At 48.5% G+C, this 16,420-nt stretch overlaps 1 protein-coding gene across 11 annotated transcripts in view; it reads right to left on the bottom strand.

Annotated features, from left to right (window-relative positions):
* Positions 1–16,420, bottom strand: part of POU2F1 (POU class 2 homeobox 1) — a 511,154-nt gene that overhangs the window by 428,087 nt on the left and 66,647 nt on the right. For 7 of the 11 annotated variants that reach the window (XM_069202748.1, XM_069202752.1, XM_069202754.1 and 4 more), the window contains exon 3: positions 16,339–16,370. In XM_069202748.1, coding sequence (XP_069058849.1) covers positions 16,339–16,360 — 22 coding nt within the window. In that variant the 5' untranslated portion in view covers positions 16,361–16,370. The remainder of the gene's footprint in view (positions 1–16,338; positions 16,371–16,420) is intronic. The other 4 variants (XM_069202750.1, XM_069202753.1, XM_069202757.1 and 1 more) reach the window with 1 other exon arrangement.

Below are 16,420 nucleotides of genomic sequence, written 5' to 3'. Positions count from 1 at the left end.
ACATAATTGACTGCTTTATCACCCGGGAAGACTTACACTCAAATCACTTTGTAATTTCCCATATTTGTCCTTTTAAAGCTTTTTACCACCCTTTGGTCATGAGTGTGCTATATTAAGTACTGCATAAAATAAAATATGAAAACGGGTTGAGGCTCTTTGCTAGTGCCAAGCCACAGAAACTCAGCCAAATATTCTTATACTGGGTTTTAGATGAGGACTTTCAGGCAGCTGCAGTGCCTCCTAGCTCTCTGAGGGGAGATTAAGATGTCAAAAGGTTAACCCAGGTGGGCAAACTCAGCAATGATAGGGAGGAGTGTTGTACTGTCTTCATTCATGTATACTAGGAACCTGCTCTGTGGGACGTGGTAGTGTGAACCAAAGAACCAAATCTTCCAAGGCAGGATCACACAACATTTTAGGTTCTCCTTTAGCTTCCAAAGGACCCTTAAATTATAGGGGGTTGAGCGAAAGGCATAAATAAATACCCCAATCTGGCCCAATTTCAGGTCCCCATCCAAGAACCCGAATAAGCACACTTGAGCTGAAGAACAGATTACTTACATTCTGTAACACCTTATCTGGCAGAGGCATATTCTAGTTGCAGATTCCTTACCTTAGAATTTCCCTAGGTGTCCGTCTGGATTCGGAAATTTTTCTCAAGCAGTACCTCTGTGCCTCGTTAGGTTATGTCGATTGGCTGTGCGTCAGTCGTCACGCATGCTGGATATGACATTGCTGGAGCTATATAGGCGCCACCCCGGCGTGCTGATGTCAGTTTCTTTTCACGACTTTCGATGTCAGAAGCGCAGAGCTATGAAGAACACTCACCATTGGTGCGTCAGAACTAGGACCCTGATAGGGAAGTCCCTAGAAATCAGTTTGCAGAGTGAAGAGGAAGGGTGGGTCAGTAAGGAATCTGCAACTAGAATATTTCTCTACCAGATAAGGCGTTAACAAAGGTAAGTAATTTATTCATCTGCTAGAGACTTTTAGTTGCACATTCCTAACCTTAGAATAGATATACAAGCAATACCAACCCCAGAGGAGGGTCTTCAAACCAAGATCATACTATGAAGTCCTGCAGGACCGAACAGGCAAAGTGCCCAACCCTATGGACCGGACTGTCTGAGCAGTAGAGTTTGAAAAACATGTGCAGGGATGCCCACATTGCTGCCTGACAGGTGTCCAGGACTGAAACTCTGTATGGTAATGCAGTTGGCACAGTTGTTGCTCTTGTACAGTGAGCACGCAAACCCTACGAGGGTTGCTTTTTAGCCAAAGAGTTGTACATTTGAATACAGTAAACAACCCATCTGGAGATGGTTCTCTTGTGCACTGCCCGACATCTCTTCCCACCCACATAAACGAAGAGTTGAACGTCCACCCAGAACTCTTTGGTACGATCAAGAACACCAACACACTTTTTGGAAACAGGCGGTGGAGTCTCTCCTACTCCTCAGAAGTATGTAGGGGTGCGTAAAAGGTAGGCAAGGTGATGGATTGGCCTACATGAAAGGTGTAGGAAGTTGGCTCTGTATGTACTATTTCAAAGTAAGGAATAGCATGCACAGAGTCCAAGGGTTCCCCTTAGAGGTAAAATAGTGGTAAAAATAGATAATACTAATGCTCTATTTTGTGGTAGTGTGGTCGAGCAGTAGGCTTATCCAAGGAGTAGTGTTAAGCATTTGTTGTACATACACATAGACAATAAATGAGGTACACACACTCAGAGACAAATCCAGCCAATAGGTTTTTATATAGAAAAATATCTTTTCTTAGTTTATTTTAAGAACCACAGGTTCAAATTCTACGTGTAATATCTCATTCGAAAGGTATTGCAGGTAAGTACTTTAGGAACTTCAAATCATCAAAATTGCATGTATACTTTTCAAGTTATTGACAAATAGCTGTTTTAAAAGTGGACACTTAGTGCAATTTTCACAGTTCCTAGGGGAGGTAAGTATTTGTTAGGTTAACCAGGTAAGTAAGGCACTTACAGGGCTTAGTTCTTGGTCCAAGGTAGCCCACCGTTGGGGGTTCAGAGCAACCCCAAAGTCACCACACCAGCAGCTCAGGGCCGGTCAGGTGCAGAGTTCAAAGTGGTGCCCAAAACACATAGGCTAGAATGGAGAGAAGGGGGTGCCCCGGTTCCGGTCTGCTTGCAGGTAAGTACCCGCGTCTTCGGAGGGCAGACCAGGGGGGTTTTGTAGGGCACCGGGGGGGACACAAGCCCACACAGAAATTTCACCCTCAGCAGCGCGGGGGCGGCCGGGTGCAGTGTAGAAACAAGCGTCGGGTTTTCAATGTTAGTCTATGAGAGATCTCGGGATCTCTTCAGCGCTGCAGGCAGGCAAGGGGGGGATTCCTCGGGGAAACCTCCACTTGGGCAAGGGAGAGGGACTCCTGGGGGTCACTTCTCCAGTGAAAGTCCGGTCCTTCAGGTCCTGGGGGCTGCGGGTGCAGGGTCTCTCCCAGGCGTCGGGACTTTAGGTTCAAAGAGTCGCGGTCAGGGGAAGCCTCGGGATTCCCTCTGCAGGCGGCGCTGTGGGGGCTCAGGGGGGACAGGTTTTGGTACTCACAGTATCAGAGTAGTCCTGGGGTCCCTCCTGAGGTGTCGGATCTCCACCAGCCGAGTCGGGGTCGCCGGGTGCAGTGTTGCAAGTCTCACGCTTCTTGCGGGGAGCTTGCAGGGTTCTTTAAAGCTGCTGGAAACAAAGTTGCAGCTTTTCTTGGAGCAGGTCCGCTGTCCTCGGGAGTTTCTTGTCTTTTCGAAGCAGGGGCAGTCCTCAGAGGATGTCGAGGTCGCTGGTCCCTTTGGAAGGCGTCGCTGGAGCAGGATCTTTGGAAGGCAGGAGACAGGCCGGTGAGTTTCTGGAGCCAAGGCAGTTGTCGTCTTCTGGTCTTCCTCTGCAGGGGTTTTTCAGCTAGGCAGTCCTTCTTCTTGTAGTTGCAGGAATCTAATTTTCTAGGGTTCAGGGTAGCCCTTAAATACTAAATTTAAGGGCGTGTTTAGGTCTGGGGGGTTAGTAGCCAATGGCTACTAGCCCTGAGGGTGGGTACACCCTCTTTGTGCCTCCTCCCAAGGGGAGGGGGTCACAATCCTAACCCTATTGGGGGAATCCTCCATCTGCAAGATGGAGGATTTCTAAAAGTTAGAGTCACTTCAGCTCAGGACACCTTAGGTGCTGTCCTGACTGGCCAGTGACTCCTCCTTGTTTTTCTCATTATTTTCTCCGGCCTTGCCGCCAAAAGTGGGGCCTGGCCGGAGGGGGCGGGCAACTCCACTAGCTGGAGTGTCCTGCTGGGTTGGCACAAAGGAGGTGAGCCTTTGAGGCTCACCGCCAGGTGTGATAATTCCTGCCTGGGGGAGGTGTTAGCATCTCCACCCAGTGCAGGCTTTGTTACTGGCCTCAGAGTGACAAAGGCACTCTCCCCATGGGGCCAGCAACATGTCTTGGTTTGTGGCAGGCTGCTAAAACTAGTCAGCCTACACAGATAGTCGGTTAAGTTTCAGGGGGCACCTCTAAGGTGCCCTCTGTGGTGTATTTTACAATAAAAGGTACACTGGCATCAGTGTGCATTTATTGTGCTGAGAAGTTTGATACCAAACTTCACAGTTTTCAGTGTAGCCATTATGGTGCTGTGGAGTTCGTGTTTGACAGACTCCCAGACCATATACTCTTATGGCTACCCTGCACTTACAATGTCTAAGGTTTTGTTTAGACACTGTAGGGGTACCATGCTCATGCACTGGTACCCTCACCTATGGTATAGTGCACCCTGCCTTAGGGCTGTAAGGCCTGCTAGAGGGGTGTCTTACCTATACTGCATAGGCAGTGAGAGGCTGGCATGGCACCCTGAGGGGAGTGCCATGTCGACTTACTCGTTTTGTCCTCACTAGCACACACAAGCTGGCAAGCAGTGTGTCTGTGCTGAGTGAGAGGTCTCCAGGGTGGCATAAGACATGCTGCAGCCCTTAGAGACCTTCCTTGGCATCAGGGCCCTTGGTACTAGAAGTACCAGTTACAAGGGACTTATCTGAATGCCAGGGTGTGCCAATTGTGGATACAATGGTACATTTTAGGTGAAGGAACACTGGTGCTGGGGCCTGGTTAGCAGGGTCCCAGCACACTTCTCAGTCAAGTCAGCATCAGTATCAGGCAAAAAGTGGGGGGTAACTGCAACAGGGAGCCATTTCTTTACACAAGCCCCCCCCAGCCCACAGGCCAGGAGACTCAGCCCAAGCTGGGAGAGTCTTCCTAGTCTGTCAGGCGAGGAAGAGTAGGAGAAATAGGCTGGTTAGTTGCAGGGCCTACTCTGCCTTACATCCTTCTGTTCAGGTCATTCCCTTTGGGGAACTGACCTACTTCCACAGTGATAGGACCTAGTCTGAATTGCCTCTTGTCTGCCTCTTCAATGTCTCCACCCATTCTTTCTATTTTGGTCTTAGAGGTATCCACCTCTGCTGACCTTATCTTGGCCAGGGTTACCCCTAGCTTACCCAGAGAGGTTACCCAGAGCTGGAGTAACCCCACCATGACCAATAGGGTCAGGGGGCCTAACTTGCTATTTGGCATGGGGTCAGACCACCATGCTAAGGATAGTGCAGCCATAAAGGCTAACACCCAGCAGAGGCCACTGACAGCTGTCAGTGCCCAGAACCACACCTTTAGCTCTTCACCTAAAAGGGAAGGGGCTAAGTTACAGGCCTCTTTGGGTTCAGGTTGCCTGTCTGCTGTATTAGAGTGGGGGGTTACCACATCTTGTAGTAAACACCCTTCTTCCACTCTTTCTTCTGTTAGCTGAGGAGCCACCCACTCAGGTTTAACAGTTGCCTGTCTAGCCAGGACTTCTTGTGGGTCAGGTTGGACTTTATCAGGGCCATTTTTGGAGTTCTCCCCTACTGGAGCAGAATCTCCTTGGCTTGCTGTAACCTTGGCTAAAGGTTGTCCACCCTTCCTACTCTGTCTTCTTTTCTTCTTCTTCTGGGGCCTGCTTGCATTTACTGCAGAGGCAGGACTTCCAGAATCCTTGGGAGAGGACTGGCACTGGACCAGTTCCTCTCTTGGGCTCTGACTAACCTCTGGGTAGTCATTTCCAAGGAGACAATCAAGGGGGAGGTCTGTACTGACTACTACCCTTCTCCAGCTAAGAGTGCCACCCACTTCTATGGGCACTAAAGCCACAGGCCTCTTAGTGACCCTGTCTAGGCTAACTCTTACCCTGGCAGTCTCACCTGGGATGTACTGGTTTGAGAGCACCAGCCTGTCATGCACAATAGTGTGACTGGCACAAGTGTCTCTCAGGGCAGTGGTTGGGATTCCATTCACCAGTAGGTGGTGGAAGTGTCTACTTCCCTCTGGAATCTCCAACTCACCTGTTGGGCCCTGTTTCCAGTTGAAGGCTATGAAGACCTCCTCATCTGAGGAGTCATCTCCCATGGCTACACTGGTTACCCCTGGAATTTTGTTCTGGGGTTTGTTTTTGGGACAAGAAGTGTCCTTGGTGTGGTGCCCATACTGTTTACAGTTGTGGCACCATGCCTTAGTGGCATCCCAGTTCTTACCCTGGTACCCACCTTTGTTTTGGGTTGTGTCTTGGGGCCCACCCACCTGTTCTGGTTTTTGGGGGCCTACAGAGGACTCTTTTTCTTTGTTTCTAGTGTCACCCACTTTCTCCTGGGGAGTTTTTGTAACCCCTTTCTTTTGGTCACCCCCAGTGGAAGTTTTGGTTACCCTAGTCTTGACCCAGTGGTCTGCCTTCTTTCCCAATTCTTGGGGAGAAATTGGACCTAGGTCTACCAGATACTGATGCAACTTTTCATTGAAGCAGTTACTTAAAATGTGTTCTTTCATAAACAAATTATAAAGCCCAACATAGTCACACACTTCATTTCCAGTTAACCAACCATCTAGTGTTTTTACTGAGTAGTCTACAAAATCAACCCAGGTCTGGCTCGAGGATTTTTGAGCCCCCCTGAATCTAATTCTATACTCCTCAGTGGAGAATCCAAAGCCCTCAATCAGGGTACCCTTCATGAGGTCATAAGATTCTGCATCTTTTCCAGAGAGTGTGAGGAGTCTATCCCTACACTTTCCAGTGAACATTTCCCAAAGGAGAGCACCCCAGTGAGATCTGTTTACTTTTCTGGTTACACAAGCCCTCTCAAAAGCTGTGAACCATTTGGTGATGTCATCACCATCTTCATATTTTGTTACAATCCCTTTGGGGATTTTTAGGATGTCAGGAGAATCTCTGACCCTATTTAAGTTGCTGCCACCATCGATGGGACCTAGGCCCATCTCTTTTCTTTCCCTTTCTATGGCTAGGAGCTGCTTTTCCAAAGCCAATCTTTTGACCATCCTGGCTAACAGGGGGTCATCTTCACTGAGAGCATCCTCAGTGATTTCAGAAATGCTGGACCCTCCTGTGAGGGAAGCAACATTTCTGACTATCATTTTTGGAGACAGGGCTTGAGAGGCCCTGGTCTCCCTATTTAGGACTGGAAGGGGGGAATTGCCCTCCAAGTCACTAATTTCTTCCTCTGTGAAGTCATCCTCAGAGGGGTTGGCTTTTTCAAACTCTGCCAACAGCTCCTGGAGCTGAATTTTGGTAGGTCTGGAGCCAATGGTTATTTTCTTTATATTACAGAGAGACCTTAGCTCCCTCATCTTAAGATGGAGGTAAGGTGTGGTGTCGAGTTCCACCACATTCATCTCTGTATCAGACATTATTTTGCTAAGAGTTGGAAGACTTTTTAAAGAATCTAAAACTGTTTCTAGAATCTAATTCAAACTTTTAACAAACTTTTAAACTCTAAAAAGACAATGCTAAACAGGGACTTAACACACAAGGCCCTAGCAGGACTTTTAAGAATTTAGAAAACTTTCAAATTGCAAAAATGAATTTCTAATGACAATTTTGGAATTTGTCATGTGATCAGGTATTGGCTGAGTAGTCCAGCAAATGCAAAGTCTTGTACCCCACCGCTGATCCACCAATGTAGGAAGTTGGCTCTGTATGTACTATTTCAAAGTAAGGAATAGCATGCACAGAGTCCAAGGGTTCCCCTTAGAGGTAAAATAGTGGTAAAAATAGATAATACTAATGCTCTATTTTGTGGTAGTGTGGTCGAGCAGTAGGCTTATCCAAGGAGTAGTGTTAAGCATTTGTTGTACATACACATAGACAATAAATGAGGTACACACACTCAGAGACAAATCCAGCCAATAGGTTTTTATATAGAAAAATATCTTTTCTTAGTTTATTTTAAGAACCACAGGTTCAAATTCTACGTGTAATATCTCATTCGAAAGGTATTGCAGGTAAGTACTTTAGGAACTTCAAATCATCAAAATTGCATGTATACTTTTCAAGTTATTGACAAATAGCTGTTTTAAAAGTGGACACTTAGTGCAATTTTCACAGTTCCTAGGGGAGGTAAGTATTTGTTAGGTTAACCAGGTAAGTAAGGCACTTACAGGGCTTAGTTCTTGGTCCAAGGTAGCCCACCGTTGGGGGTTCAGAGCAACCCCAAAGTCACCACACCAGCAGCTCAGGGCCGGTCAGGTGCAGAGTTCAAAGTGGTGCCCAAAACACATAGGCTAGAATGGAGAGAAGGGGGTGCCCCGGTTCCGGTCTGCTTGCAGGTAAGTACCCGCGTCTTCGGAGGGCAGACCAGGGGGGTTTTGTAGGGCACCGGGGGGGACACAAGCCCACACAGAAATTTCACCCTCAGCAGCGCGGGGGCGGCCGGGTGCAGTGTAGAAACAAGCGTCGGGTTTTCAATGTTAGTCTATGAGAGATCTCGGGATCTCTTCAGCGCTGCAGGCAGGCAAGGGGGGGATTCCTCGGGGAAACCTCCACTTGGGCAAGGGAGAGGGACTCCTGGGGGTCACTTCTCCAGTGAAAGTCCGGTCCTTCAGGTCCTGGGGGCTGCGGGTGCAGGGTCTCTCCCAGGCGTCGGGACTTTAGGTTCAAAGAGTCGCGGTCAGGGGAAGCCTCGGGATTCCCTCTGCAGGCGGCGCTGTGGGGGCTCAGGGGGGACAGGTTTTGGTACTCACAGTATCAGAGTAGTCCTGGGGTCCCTCCTGAGGTGTCGGATCTCCACCAGCCGAGTCGGGGTCGCCGGGTGCAGTGTTGCAAGTCTCACGCTTCTTGCGGGGAGCTTGCAGGGTTCTTTAAAGCTGCTGGAAACAAAGTTGCAGCTTTTCTTGGAGCAGGTCCGCTGTCCTCGGGAGTTTCTTGTCTTTTCGAAGCAGGGGCAGTCCTCAGAGGATGTCGAGGTCGCTGGTCCCTTTGGAAGGCGTCGCTGGAGCAGGATCTTTGGAAGGCAGGAGACAGGCCGGTGAGTTTCTGGAGCCAAGGCAGTTGTCGTCTTCTGGTCTTCCTCTGCAGGGGTTTTTCAGCTAGGCAGTCCTTCTTCTTGTAGTTGCAGGAATCTAATTTTCTAGGGTTCAGGGTAGCCCTTAAATACTAAATTTAAGGGCGTGTTTAGGTCTGGGGGGTTAGTAGCCAATGGCTACTAGCCCTGAGGGTGGGTACACCCTCTTTGTGCCTCCTCCCAAGGGGAGGGGGTCACAATCCTAACCCTATTGGGGGAATCCTCCATCTGCAAGATGGAGGATTTCTAAAAGTTAGAGTCACTTCAGCTCAGGACACCTTAGGGGCTGTCCTGACTGGCCAGTGACTCCTCCTTGTTTTTCTCATTATTTTCTCCGGCCTTGCCGCCAAAAGTGGGGCCTGGCCGGAGGGGGCGGGCAACTCCACTAGCTGGAGTGTCCTGCTGGGTTGGCACAAAGGAGGTGAGCCTTTGAGGCTCACCGCCAGGTGTGATAATTCCTGCCTGGGGGAGGTGTTAGCATCTCCACCCAGTGCAGGCTTTGTTACTGGCCTCAGAGTGACAAAGGCACTCTCCCCATGGGGCCAGCAACATGTCTTGGTTTGTGGCAGGCTGCTAAAACTAGTCAGCCTACACAGATAGTCGGTTAAGTTTCAGGGGGCACCTCTAAGGTGCCCTCTGTGGTGTATTTTACAATAAAAGGTACACTGGCATCAGTGTGCATTTATTGTGCTGAGAAGTTTGATACCAAACTTCACAGTTTTCAGTGTAGCCATTATGGTGCTGTGGAGTTCGTGTTTGACAGACTCCCAGACCATATACTCTTATGGCTACCCTGCACTTACAATGTCTAAGGTTTTGTTTAGACACTGTAGGGGTACCATGCTCATGCACTGGTACCCTCACCTATGGTATAGTGCACCCTGCCTTAGGGCTGTAAGGCCTGCTAGAGGGGTGTCTTACCTATACTGCATAGGCAGTGAGAGGCTGGCATGGCACCCTGAGGGGAGTGCCATGTCGACTTACTCGTTTTGTCCTCACTAGCACACACAAGCTGGCAAGCAGTGTGTCTGTGCTGAGTGAGAGGTCTCCAGGGTGGCATAAGACATGCTGCAGCCCTTAGAGACCTTCCTTGGCATCAGGGCCCTTGGTACTAGAAGTACCAGTTACAAGGGACTTATCTGAATGCCAGGGTGTGCCAATTGTGGATACAATGGTACATTTTAGGTGAAGGAACACTGGTGCTGGGGCCTGGTTAGCAGGGTCCCAGCACACTTCTCAGTCAAGTCAGCATCAGTATCAGGCAAAAAGTGGGGGGTAACTGCAACAGGGAGCCATTTCTTTACAAAAGGGCATGACCACTTTTGGCAAAAAAGAAGCAATGGTGCAGGACAGAAAGAAAGGAAGGGTAGCTTAGATGACAGTGCCTGCAGATCACTCAACCTGCGGGCAGAAGTGATGCCCACAAAGAAGATTGTTTTATGACTGGTGAAGGAGGAAACATTTAGGTAAGACCCAATTAGGATTCTACTAACAATATGAGATTTAAACATGGAGGTTTTTTTTTTTTTGCAGTTTTATGTAGCGCAAACTCGACCCGAAGGTGTTGGAGCGCTTTACATGAGCACGAGTTACATTAAACAAGGACACATTAATTTGTGGTAGGCGTGGGGTGATTAAGTGATTTGACCAGAGTCACAGGATATTGAGCCAATGCGAGCTCCAAAGTTCGTAGTTCCGGCTGTTACTCCACATCCTCTCCACAGGGTTGGTCAGGTAATCTCAGAAAAGAGGAGATGATAGACAAATAACCTTTGAGGGTGCCCAAAAGAGAGCACTGCTGTGCCAAATAAAGTATAAACAGAAAAACCTCACAAAGAGGGGCAAAAAAGGGGTCAAAAGACTTGTCTGTGCACCATGCCACAAATTTGTCTCATCTACGGGTGTATGCCGTTTTGGTAGATGGACGCTTGGCTGCCAAGATAATGTTACAGACTTTGGGCAGAAGGTCAAAAGCTTCCAACTGCCTTCGCTCAATCTCCATGCAAGAAGGTAGAGAGTGGACAGGTTTGGGTGGCGAATCTTCACCTGCTGCTGCTGCGACAGATGATATTCCCAAAGGGACGGTCTGATCGGAGGACTGATAGCCATGCTCAACAGCTCAGGACACCAGACTATTCATGCTCAGTACGGAGCCAAAAGGATTACTTGGGCCAGGTCATTCTTGATCTTCTTGAGAACTCTTAGCAGAAATGGTATGGGCAGAAAGGCGTACAGAAGACCAGAGATCCAGTCAAGACAAAAAGCGTTGCAGAGCAAGTGCCGCCTTGGAAACTCCAGCACACAATACGGCAGACATTGTGCGTTCTCTGCAGAGGTGAACAGATCTAACTAAGGCTCTCCCCATGTATGGAGACGCCATTTGTGATCGACATGGCATTGTTGGTTGAGTTCGTCCACTCTGGCGTTCAGAGAGCCCGCTAGGTGATGAACCACCAGGGAAACACCCTGATGTTTCAGCCATGTCGAAAGGCGAAGATCCTCCTGACAAAGGGGCCACAACCCCACCCGCCATGCTTGTTGCAATACCACATGGCGGACGGGTGGGTTTGTCCGTGAACACCTGCACAAATTTATTTTTGAGAGAGGGAAGGAATGTTTTCAATGTCAGCCTGATCGCCCTGAGCTCCAACAGAGAACTTAGCAGCATCTCTCCCAACAGCAACATCTTTGAAGAGAATCAGCCTCCTCCGGGAGCACCTGCGCAACCGTGTCCCATGAGATATGAGTGTTGTAAAGAAATGGCTCCCTGTTGCAGTTACCCCCCACTTTTTGCCTGATACTGATGCGGACTTCACTGAGAAGTGCCCCAGCACCAGTGTTCTTTCACCTAAAATGTACCATTGTTTCCACAATTGGCACACCCTGGCATCCAGGTAAGTCCCTTGTAACTGGTACCCCTGGTACCAAGGGCCCTGATGCCAGGGAAGGTCTCTAAGGGCTGCAGCATATCTTATGCCACCCTGGGGACCCCTCACTCAGCACAGACACACTGCTTGCCAGCTTGTGTGTGCTAGTCGGGATAAAATGACTAAGTCGACATGGCACTCCCCTCAGGGTGCCATGCCAACCTCACACTGCCTGTGGCATAGGTAAGTAACCCCTCTAGTAGGCCTTACAGCCCTAAGGCAGGGTGCACTATACCACAGGTGAGGGCATAGATGCAGGAGCACTATGCCCCTACAGTGTCTAAGCAAAACCTTAGACATTGTAAGTGCAGGGTAGCCATAAGAGAATATGGTCTGGGAGTCTGTCAAAAACGAACTCCACAGCTCCATAATGGCTACACTGAATACTGGGAAGTTTAGTATCAAACTTCTCAGAATAATAAACCCACACTGATGCCAGTGTTGGATTTATTAAAAAATGCACACAGAGGGCATCTTAGAGATGCCCCCTGTATTTTACCCAATTGTTCAGTGCAGGACTGACTGGTCTGTGCCAGCCTGCTGCTGAGAGACGAGTTTCTGACCCCATGTGGTGAGGGCCTTTGTGCTCTCTGGGGACAGAAACAAAAGCCTGCTTTGGGTGGAGATGCTTCACACCTCCCCCATGCAGGAACTGTAACACCTAGCAGTGAGCCTCAAAGGCTCAGGCGTCGTGTTACAATGCCCCAGGGCACTCCAGCTAGTGGAGATGCCCGCCCCCTGGACACAGCCCCCACTTCTGGCGGCAAGTCCAGGAGAGATAATGAGAAAAACAAGGAGGAGTCACTGGCCACTCAGGACAGCCCCTAAGGTGTCCTGAGCTGAAGTGACTCTGACATTTAGAAATCCTCCATCTTGCAGATGGAGGATTCCCCCAATAGGATTAGGGATGTGCCCCCCTCCCCTCAGGGAGGAGGCACAAAGAGGGTGTAGCCACCCTCAAGGACAGTAGCCATTGGCTACTGCCCTCCCAGACCTAAACACACCCCTAAATTCAGTATTTAGGGGCTCCCCAGAACCTAGGAAATCAGATTCCTGCAACCTAAGAAGAAGACGACTGCTGAGCTGAAAAACCCTGCAGAGAAGACGGAGACACAAACTGCTTTGGCCCCAGCTCTACCGGCCTGTCTCCCCCCCTTCTGAAGAAACTGCTCCAGCGACGCTTTCCCCAGGACCAGCGACCTCTGAATCCTCAGAGGACTGCCCTGCTCTAGAAGGACCAAGAAACTCCCGAGAACAGCGGCCCTGTTGTCCAAAGACTGCAAACTTTGTTTCCAAAGAAGCAACTTCAAGACAACTGCTTTTCCCGCCAGAAGCGTGAGACTTGCAACTCTGCACCCGACGCCCCCGGCTCGACTTGTGGAGAACAAACACTTCAGGGAGGACTCCCCGGCGACTACGAGACCGTGAGTAGCCAGAGTTGCCCCCCCTGAGCCCCCACAGCGATGCCTGCAGAGGGAATCCCAAGGCTCCCCCTGACCGCGACTGCCTGAATCACAGATCCCGACGCCTGGAAAAGACTCTGCACCCGCAGCCCCCAGGACCTGAAAGATCGGAACTCCAGTGCAGGAGTGACCCCCAGGAGGCCCTCTCCCTTGCCCAGGTGGTGGCTACCCCGAGGAGCCCCCCCCCCCCTTGCCTGCCTGCATCCTGAACCTGTGGTTCTTAAAATAAACTAAGAAAATATTTTTTTCTATACAAAAACCTATTGGCCTGGAATTGTCTTTGAGTGTGTGTTCCTCATTTATTGCCTGTGTGTATGTACAACAAATGCTTAACACTACTCCTTTGATAAGCCTACTGCTCAACCACACTACCACAAAATAGAGCATTACTATTATCTCTTTTTGCCACTATCTCACCTCTAAGGGGAACCCTTGGACTCTGTGCATACTATTACTTACTTTGAAATAGTGCATACAGAGCCAACTTCCTACAGGTGTAAAGGCCCAAAAGGCATGCAGTGTTCACTGACTGCAATGCCAGGCTGGTGGAAGGAAACATCTTCTCTATCCAGGGACACAGAAGGGAATGTGCCTGGGGACGCAGTGGCTTGGATAACTAAGTTCTATGGGGTCGGTGTTGCATGAGGAACACAGGATCATTGGGAGCTAGTCTATGGCGGCAGGCGATTGTTCTGTTTACTGGAGCCTGTGCTGGGTTTGGAACAAGTCCCCAGCAGGACATCAGTGAGGACTTTGTTAAAGGCCAAAAGGGGTTCAGAAGAGGAAGCCCCAGACTGAAGCACCTCAGTCAGGATGCTAGTCCTGACTGCCACCGAAGGCAGCTCGAGACCCAGGACCTTAGCCGGTCTTCACACCACCATGGAGTAGGACGCTCCCTCCTCCATAGCCATAGTCGGTGGAGAAAGAAAGCCAGCATCAGGGGAAGTGTCCAGACCACTGGCTTCACCGAGGTCCAAACGCCAGTCCATAGGATGATCAAGCTGGTATTCTAGAGTCCAGCAACCTCTCCCAATCCTCACTGTACCCCCAACCCAAGAAAATAAGGGCCATGATCCGACCTAGGGAGCAATGTCCCTGTCGAAGTCGGAATTGGCATTGTGTGACGTCGGTCTAGATCCATGTAGGAGTCAACAAGGAGGATGCGGTTGATGCCGACGGTGGGCATGGGCGGTGCCAGGCGCATCAAAGTCGAAACCATCGTTGGGGCAGATCGAAGTGGTACGACCAACACCGATCCGGGTCCAGAAATGGATGCCTGGGTGCCTTCCAGAGCCAAGGTCAAAGCCACCAGCATGGAACCAGAGGGGGGGCACTGCTGACGCTGCGGTCCTCAAAGGCTCTCCTGCAGAGTCGTACTGACCAAATATGAGGTGCATGGCCTCATAGAATTCAGAGTTAGGCTGGACGGGGTGGCTCCAGCACAAAGAAACTTGGGGAGGTGCGGAGCCGACCAAGATTCAGGCTCCGAGGACAGAGGCCTAGAGCGACGACGTTCCTTTTCCCACGTCACGCCAGCCGACAGACAGGGTAAAGTCGTAGAAAGTATGCGACAACTTCTTGTGCCCGAGCACTTGAAGTGGGATGGCGAAGAACAGGGGTTCCACAACTGTTTTTGAACCTTCCTCTCAACCGAGACTGGGAGCGATGCAGAGCACCGGGCTGCAAGCAGTTTTAGGTATCAGTCCCTCAAAGCTTTCGGGTTCATGGCCCAGCACTCAAAGCACAACTCTGAGTTGTGGTCCAAACACCACAAGCACACGAGGTACAGATCCGTCATGGACTTCATCTGATGACAGGAGTCGCAGGGCTTGAACCCAGTCTTCTGCGACAACATCTTAACACACCAGGAGTGAAACACTCACAAATATTCAACACAACGTCAAAAACGATCAGTTAAAAAGGGACTGGGGGTAGCTCTTCTTCAGATCTGCGCTTGGCTGGCACGGAAAGAAAATAACTGATGTCAGTGCGCCGGTAAGGTGCCTATATAGACCCTGCAATGCCATATCTTGTGCGCACGACGCAGTGCCAATCGACATCACTTAATAATGCACAGGGGTACTGCTTGAGAAAAATCTCTGGATCCAGACTGACGCCTGGGAAAATTCTAAGGTACATTTTAAACATAGCACAGGGTCTACTCTTTCCAGACCATGCTTTCCTTAAAGGGTGCCCCAGGCTTCAAGTAAGCAATTACACAAGTGCTTTGCCTTCTTATTGATGTAGCTGTAAAACGTTATAAAGGGAAACACAGCACCCAGCAGTCAATTATACAATTTTGTCACATGCTTTTTAATCCAGCACAGTGACTAAGTCCACTGTCACACACAGTCACACACTCACCAGACTCTTCACAGCAAGGCTATCAATCACTTGTAGTGAAAGACACTCCTGAATACTGCACTCATTAACAGAAGGCTATCATTGGTTTCATAAACATTTTATCTTTTAGTAAGCAGTGTAAAAATAATATGCAGGAATGTCAAATGTACGAGCAGTTCATCTCCACAGCCAAGGATAAATTGATTTCTACAATGAATCTCATACTCCACAGTCAATGGATAAGAAGAAAAATTTGGATACACCAAATTGCACGGACTGCACATAGAATGCTTTTGAATACTGGTTTAGTTGGTAGGGATGTATCCGGAACATCTCTTAAGAATATGCTATTTCGAAGGCATATTTGCTAATCAAGTTTGCCACTTTTGGGTGAAAGAAGCATCTTGTTGCACCAAATGGCACCTCATAAGAAAGGTTTTACTCCTATTTAATGGACGCTACATATTTTGAACATGGGGTATTTGGTTCATTTGTATGTATTCACTAGGGAGTTGAAATGAACCTACATTGTATGTATCCATACTACATGCACTAACAACAAATTTGCAGGTAAAGTAAGAATCTACCTAAATCAATATCGACAAACAGATATATGAACTATATGGGTTTATAATCTTGGTTTTGCTCACAAGCTTTCAATAAGTATATCTGAATTTAAAATAGTAATGAAGCAGAAGGAATAATACGTTCACTGGTCTTTTTGTAGTGAACGTATTATACTTCTATCTGTTACACATAATAATCCTTAATGCATTGTTGAATATATGGTCCTCATTCATTTCCTTTCAATTCTGTAGAAACATACTGACAACAAGCCTTTTATAAATAAAGCCTGGCAAATGCAGCACCCAAAGAGACTGCTTTTATTTTGTATTACTAAATGTACCTTGTTTTCAATGATAGAAACTGAGATTGGGTCCATAGCTGTATCAGACACACTCTTCTTTGGGTATTCTGAATCTCTAATAACTTCCTACATGGCCAAGTAAATGTCTGTTTACTAATTACATGCTGGCTGACAAAAGATGTAAACAGGAACAAATATTTAGAAATACATTACTCTTTTTCAGTTTTATAGTCAACATATCTCTCCACAGAATTTGGACACAAAAAAGCACAACTTTTGCTTTCGCAACTACCAATAAACTACTAAAGTAGATGATGGGCAAAATAAAGAACTATGAAATGAAAATGTACTCACCACCACACAGGCTCACAGGCATGACAGCTCTGCTGAAAATGAAATTTCAATTCAATTCAGTTAGTATTTTCAAAACAATACT

This window comes from Pleurodeles waltl, chromosome 8 (genome assembly GCF_031143425.1).
Source record: "Pleurodeles waltl isolate 20211129_DDA chromosome 8, aPleWal1.hap1.20221129, whole genome shotgun sequence".
Lineage (NCBI taxonomy): Eukaryota > Metazoa > Chordata > Amphibia > Caudata > Salamandridae > Pleurodeles > Pleurodeles waltl.
The sequence above is the reverse complement of the archived record's forward strand: the minus strand, read 5'-3'. Positions and strand labels throughout refer to the sequence as shown.